The sequence below is a fragment of the Ostrinia furnacalis genome, unplaced genomic scaffold, assembly GCF_004193835.3.
Source record: "Ostrinia furnacalis isolate ACB-3 unplaced genomic scaffold, ASM419383v2 OfSCF3086, whole genome shotgun sequence".
NCBI classification, from domain to species: domain Eukaryota; kingdom Metazoa; phylum Arthropoda; class Insecta; order Lepidoptera; family Crambidae; genus Ostrinia; species Ostrinia furnacalis.
In genome coordinates this window covers 224,178-231,831 of record NW_021133325.1, presented here as the reverse complement: position 1 = coordinate 231,831, position 7,654 = coordinate 224,178, and the positions used below count along the sequence as shown (strand labels likewise).

At 39.1% G+C, this 7,654-nt stretch overlaps 2 protein-coding genes across 2 annotated transcripts; one reads left to right on the top strand and one right to left on the bottom strand.

Annotated features, from left to right (window-relative positions):
• Positions 1-587: 587 nt before the first annotated feature.
• Positions 588-1,286, top strand: LOC114357253 (uncharacterized protein HI_0366-like). Its single transcript, XM_028310775.1, has one exon. It carries the CDS (start codon positions 588-590, stop codon positions 1,284-1,286), a length of 699 nt encoding a protein of 232 aa, XP_028166576.1.
• A 1,382-nt stretch (positions 1,287-2,668) lies between these two features.
• On the bottom strand, positions 2,669-4,963 carry LOC114357252 (DNA utilization protein HofQ-like). The gene has a single exon (XM_028310774.1). It carries the CDS (start codon positions 4,961-4,963, stop codon positions 2,669-2,671), a length of 2,295 nt encoding a protein of 764 aa, XP_028166575.1.
• Between the last annotated feature and the right edge of the window lie 2,691 nt (positions 4,964-7,654).

The following is a 7,654-nucleotide window of genomic DNA, read 5'->3' as shown; positions in this document are numbered from 1 at the left end:
GATTTTGTAATTAGTCAGTTTATTGCCAAACTTGATCAACACTCCGATAGCTCCAATATGCTTATGTATCTATCAGATCACGGCGAACAGGTATTTTCTGGGAAATGTGGAAAGATTTTACATGGCAATAAAACCGAAAATGAATTTAAAATTCCATTAATCACATGGTATTCCGATAAGTACAAAAAGGAAAACGAACAAAAGATATCAGCTCTTTTTCAAAATAGGGAAAAGCCAATAGATCAAACTTCGGCATTCCCTACATTAATCGATCTAGCAAATATCGAAATTGATAATTACGAAACTGACAGAAGTTTAGCTAATCCTCTTCTACCGAAATACACCCGGTATATATACGATTATCTTGATTTCGACAAAAGTAAACGTGTAGGTGCCTGTAATGAATTAGACAAATAGTTTTTTTGGGTTAATTTGGCCTTAAATTAAACTTTATATTTACACCTGAAATATACTTAATTTGTCCCGCAGACATAGAGAAAGCTATGCCATACATGAAATTTAAAAAATCTACCCTTTTGCTTATTACATTAGGAGCTTTATACGGATGCCAACACCAGGCAACCACGATGAAGCCGAACCCCGCAGAGACATCGCAACTTAAAACACAAATTGCTGCAGAGTACATTCGTCAAGGGGATTTAGATTTAGCAAAGCGAGCACTTGATGAAGCTATAGATCGTGACTCAAGTAATGCTCTTGCAAAGATGATGATGGCAGTTACTTACCAAATTGATGGCGGGGCTAAAAACCAAAAGCTCGCTGATGAATATTATCAACGTGCTGTTAGTACCGACCCCAAGGAACCACAGATCCGGAACAATTATGGGCAGTTCCTTTTCACATTAGGCCGTTATGAAGAAGCCGCGCAGCAGTTCGAAATCGCAGGCGATACTATTGAATATACAAACCGTGGCTTTGCCTATGCGAACTTAGGTCAGTCTTATGTAAAGCTTAATCGAATGGATGATGCCAAAACTGCTTTCCTCCGTGCTTTACGCATAGACAAGAAAAACCCCTCTGCGACCCTTGGCTTGGCAGGACTATATTACAGCCAAGGTGCCTTTGACCAAGCTTTTGATATCTACCGCAACTATATGGAAATTGCTGATGCAAATACTGTGACTGAGACTGGGTTAATCGTTGGTATTCGTATTCTAAGTAAAACTGGCGATCACATTGAAATGAAGAATTTGGGTGGGCTACTCCTGCAGAAATACCCAAACTCTATAGAAGCATCGGAATACCGAGCAAAGTATAAACGTTGATATGATGCAAAAACCGCGCTTTTTGTGCGGTTTTTTTATCTAAACAGAATACTTCTATATTGTCTTAATATCGAATTTAAATGGATTCACTCATAAAAAACCTTATGGATTTTTGCCCAACACCAATCGATTTAATATCTTCCTGAATTTGGGCAAGACTTACATTTGTTTTTGATATGCACATTTCAGCATCACTGCAATAATCCGCAAGTGTATGATATTGATGGATAAGCTTTTGAGTGACTAATTGTGGGATGTATGAAGTATTTGATTGATGCTCCCCAGGATTAACCTGTTTATTTGATTCTTCTGTGCCACCATCTTCAAAGCTTATGTGCTCTCCCTTAACATTATAAAATCCAACTGACGCATCGAGAGCTGTTGAACTGTAATCCGTGGAGTAATTATCCGAATCTCCCTCAGTTTCTTCACTATTATTCACGATCATAGTGTAATCATATTTTTTATCGTTTGCCTTATTGGAAGTTATACCCAATAATTCAACATATTTTATATTTCTGTCCATAAAGCAAATTAAGCTTGAATCACATAGCTCTAAAACTTCATTTTTTTGAGTCTGATTTTGAAAGTTAGAATAATATTGCTTATCCCAACTATCCTCAGTATTGAAATAAATCAGCAAAAAAATAATAAATAAAATTCCAACTAAGGAACAAAAAAGAAAAAATTTGATAACATTTAAACTTACAGTGTCGTTACTCATAAAATTTTATCCTATAAACCATGTTTTTCAAACGCTATATTTTGTTTGAATATATTACTCTTAGCCAAACAACCATCTTTTTCTGACCACGATTATTTCAATACTGCTTCTAATTTATGTTCGTTATTAACCCAAAAATCTTGCAACGTGTTCATTGTGATTTTTTTGTTGGTTTTTAGCACATGACGGTCATTTTCAATATCAAACCAAGGAATTTTTTTAGCCCAGGCTAAAATAAGATTCGGATCACTTAAAAACAACGGAAGAGTATCCTTGTTTAAGTGCTCTGCCACTTCATCCGCCTCTCCACCTGTCATTTCCAAAGAGCGTTTACGCGCTACCACCTCTACAGGAATAAAGTAGGTGTAGCTATTCGGCATTGTGACAACAACCGCCTTCTTAAAGAGTTCATGCTCCACTACACAGTGTATTTCTTCGAGTACAACTGGGTTTTTTGCATCGCGGTCATATTCCTTTGACCACTGCTCTTTTGCGGCATCTGTGTTCTGGGCAGTAATAACCACCGAACGCTCAGCGAGATATAGTAAATTCCCTTCTTGATCTTTAATATCCTCATTCCAAAAAAATTTGTAGGCTTTCATGTATTACCCTATAAAAATAGCCAATAAGTTACCCTTATTGGCTTTTATTTTAGATATTAATTCGCTTTGATTGATGAGATCAGCTTTGAATCACCCAAGTTAGCCAAGGTGTTTTTAGCTGTCGGATCATTGATGATTGTTGGTGTAACAAAGATTAAGAGTTCTTCGCGTTTGATAATGCGGCTTTTGCTCTGGAATAAATGGCCTAGTACCGGGATATCACCTAACAACGGCACTTTTGATGCATCATTGTTTCGTGTCTCTTCAAATAAACCACCTAACACCACAGTCTCGCCATCATTAACTAAGACATTAGTTTTAAGTTTATTGGTGTCAATTGCATAACCCATATCTGTCAACGAACCTTGAGTATCCTTCGATACTTCGAGTTTCATTTGTACTGTACCATCAGGAGTAATACTTGGAGTAACTAGAAGCTCAAGTAAGGCCTCTTGGAAGACTGTAGTTGTACCATTGTCATTACTAGTACTTTGATATGGCAGTTTTACACCAGAACTGATGCGTGCTTCTTGTTTATCGCCAGTGAGAATTTTCGGTTTTGAAAGTACTTCACCAAGACCATCACTTTGTAAAGCAGACAACTCCAAGCCAAGAAGCGTTTTAGATGTATTAATTAGGCCTAATGCAATACCTGACGTGCCCATAGTTTGGCCTAAATCCAAGTTCACATTACTATCAATTGTCTCAGATTCACCGCCATACTTGTTATTATATTGAGTGGTCAAATTGTTCATGTCACTTGCCATCGTCAAGCCACTATTTTTGAGCAAGCCCCACTTCACACCAATTGCTTTCGAAAAGTTGGTTGAAGCACGAACGATACGAGCCTCAATCATCACTTGGCGCACAGGAACATCAATTTGCTCAACCAGAGACTTAATGACATTGATCTTTTCGTTAGTATCTGTGATCGCAATAGTGTTAGTACGCTCATCAATAGAAACGCTACCACGACTACTTAATAATGATGTTGTACTTTCATCGGCATTTGCCATACGGATTTGGTTCAATGCACCACCATCCATACCAGAACGTGTCGGACGCAACATGTCCGCTACATTTTTAGCATTAGCATAGTTCAACTGTACAACTTTAGTGACTAAAGGCGATAACGTCATTGATTGAGAATAAGCAGTCGCTTCCAATGCCTCATTTCTTGTAATTTCAGCAAGCGGTGCCACTAAAATCACATTACCGTCTCGACGTTGTGCCAGGCCTTTAGATTTGCTAATAATATTTAAGGCCTGCTCCCAAGGAACATCATTTAAACGTAAAGAGATAGTTCCCTCCACAGAATCCGATGCAACAATATTTTGACCCGTGTGCTCAGCCATGACTTGGATAATTCGGCGGATATCTGCATTTTGGAAGTCCATCGACAGTTTTTTGCCTGAATACTGATTGGCTTTATCTGTATTTCCTGCCGCCTTCGCTACTTTGCGACCTACATTAATGACAACCTGATTATCAAGTTGATAAACAACATAGTCGTATGAACCATTTACACTGAGTTCAAGGATACCATTGCCATTCTGATTGTAAGTTTTTGCTGATGAATACACCGCTTTTGTATCGTTGAAGAAACGATTGCGCACCAGATTGCTTGGGAACTGAGAGCCTTTAAATGTCACCAAGATCTTATCTTTGACTTGTTTCACATCTGCAGGCGTTTTCAAATTGCTTACACTAATAATGGCCTTTTCTTCACCACCTTTACTACGTGTGAAATTAATACCTGTCAGCGCAGTTGTTGGAGCAACAGTAATAGCCGTAGTTACAACACTTGGATAGATTTTAAGAATAAATGTATTACCAACGATTCGCGTTGTAAATTGACCATATTTAGCCAAATTGATCTTCAACGTAGGTGACTCGGTGTCAGTATTAAGTTGAATTGACTCAACTTCATTCGTTTTTACCAACACATGCTTTTCCGATACATTTGAGCTTAAATTGTCGAATGTCAGGATCAGTTGGTTATCTTCTTTTCTAGCCTTGGGTTGACGCACCAGGCCATTGGTAGTCACATGTATTTCAGTGGCATTATCACTTGTACGAACTGCCGCCACATCAATAATGCTATTACTTGAACCTGCATCAGCTAAAACAGGTTTTTTATCCGCATTGCTAGAAAAGAAAGGCTGTGTAGGCGCTTTTTCTTGTTTTGCTTGTGTTTGGGTTATAGGGGCTTCAACCGCTACTGGTGTTGTCTTTGCGTTTGATTTCGATTGAAAAAAAGGCTGAACACCTGCTGCTTGTGTACTACTTGCACTTAAGATACTAAGTGTTAATGCACTTAACACTAACGTTTTGGAATGACTAATCTTCATATATATTTCCTTAGCTAATTAGCGCGGCTGTGCCATAAATTGTTGATTATTTGCTACGTTACTATTCAAATTATTCGCATTCTGCTGAATAACTCCGCCGTATTGATCGACATTTTCAACAACACCTGGTTTTGCATTTAGATTCTGTGTGAAGTTGTAATACCCACCAACACCGTTAGGGCGCACTTCTATAATCTGAATGCCGTCTTTTGAAATTTTGGAAACGCGACCATTACTATTGCCAACGTAAGAACCTAAGTACACAGTGAAGATGCTTTTTTGTGGTGTCTCAATCAGGCCTAATGTTTTGCCATTTTTCTTAACAACACCAATAAAGTACAGCTCAGTGAGGTTGTAATCTTCGAGCACAGAGCGGATGCGATTTGGGTTGTTGACTGGTGCAGATACCTTGCTAGGCTTTTGTAGCAACGTGTGTAAAGATTCAGGCACAAACGGGTTTCGTGTTTGATCATGCATATAGAAGACGGGACTTGTATCCACTACTGCAGCATCCTTAACAGGCGTGGCCTTTACTGACGATTCAATTTCTTGAATCTTTAACTGAGTCTCTACAACAGGATCAGAACCGCAACCAACTAACTGTAATGCAATCAATGCACAAGTGATCTTACTAAAAGTCTTCATTAGTTAGCTCCCATAGTAGTTTCTGCATTCGCTTGTGCATTTTGTACAGTTGGTTCAACTGGCTCTAAATATCGATATGTATTGGCCTCTATCTTATAAGACACATGAGGAAGCATATGAGCTAACGTCCGCTTAGAGTCGTCTGTCTCAATTGTAAAATTGCCAATATTGACGATACGCGACAATCCAGAAATACTTTCTGCAAATCGACCGAATGAGCGGAAATCACCTGATGCATCTATTGAAATAGGCTGCTCAATTACAATTCCTGTGTTTTTTTCCTGTTGCAGACCGACCGTAACGATGCTGAATCCAGAAGCACGTGCCGAATGAGTCACATCTTGTACTAATTCTGGAATTTCCGCCTCTTTTGGCAGTTGCAGCAATTGCTGATTAAAATAAGTGTTCATTTCAGCAAATTTTTCTTGAAACGCTTGCACCCGCTTAAATTCTACTTGCTTCGACCGTAGAGCGTCTAAAGCTTGAGGGCGCTCTGACTCATACGTAGAGATTTGATCAAAGATCGGTTTTACTAGAAAGAAGCTACCTGCAGCGGTCACTAGAGCTGTAATACCCACCCACGATAAGATTTTCAGGCGTAAATCCCATTCACCACACTCTTTAAGGTCAAGTGTCTTTAATTGCTCAATTAGACTTTCACGCGGCACGGCAACAGCCTTTGGCTGTTTGATTTTTTCTTTAGAACCAAAAGCCTTCTTTTTGCCCTTTGACTCATCGGTACGTTTTTTCATTCCTAACATGGTTATTGTACCCCGTTAAACTGACCGACCATTTGCTGACGGTGTGGTGTGGTATCTGCAGTAGACTGGCTAACTTGTGGTGGTACTGCTTGTGGTTGACCAGGTTGAACAACAACTGGTTGAGCCGCTTGCGGTTGTGAACCTTGAGCTTGTGCCGGAGCGTTCACAGTTGTACTAGGTTGAACAACTGTTGGTTGCGGGGCTGCAGGCTGCGCGACTTGAGCATCTTGTATTTGATTTTGTGTAGTGGGTTCAATTCCTGTGTCAACATGAATATTAATTTTCATCGTTAAACTAAAGGTTGAATAATCATCCTCTGGAATGGAGCCACGCTCAGTATCCTGTTGTGAAGACATTTGTGCAGGATCATCATCAGGGGTAACAAAGCTACTCATGAAGATATTCTCAAATATCAATGAGTTTTTAAGGTTTCTCATCAACAAAATGACTTCATCTGTATTTTGTGCTCGACCTATAACTGTTAACACCTCACCTTCACGCTGAACCTTTGTTAAGACCACAGACATTGGTGTAGATGCTGAAATTGCATTTGCTATGCGAACGGTTTCAGTACGGTTTGTTTGCAGGCTTTCGATCAAATCAATCTTTTGCTGCATCGTGCGGTTTTTTTCTTGAATATCTTTCTGTTTTTCAAGCTCAGCATCGATTGCTGCAGTCTTTTGTACAATTAAGTCATTAGCGGCAATTTGTTTATCGGCTAAAGCATTCCCGTATTGCATAAACCCATAAACTAAGGCACCACCCAAAAGTGCTGCAACTACAGCCTTGATTTGGTAATCCTTTTTATTGGCTTCTAACAACTCAACACGCCAAGGGAGGACGTTTGGTAAGTCAGGGTTTAACCCGGCCAACGCCACGGCAACCAACATAAAAAGTTCTTTTTCTCTTTGAACAAAGATGTCTTTTTCTTTAGCGTTTGAAAAAGTCAAAATTTGCTTATCAAGATAACTAAGCTCTTGTACTTTTGCTCTAAATTCGGTTTTAGCTTCTCGAATTAATTCAGGGAAACTTGCGATTTCACCACCAAAATAGATATCGGTGACTTCGCTCGCTGATACACCAGTTTGATACAACTGAATTTCACGACTAATTTCATCACATACCTTCGTAATGAATTGTGGAAGCATTTGTTCTTCGTATTTTTCTCGTACCCCTTCGTTATATTGAATATCGTCAAGAGTATTAATGGCTTCATTCGGGAAGTAGGAACGTACATCATTTATGAGACGATTTGAACCAATATCGAAACTTCGCTGAACAATAA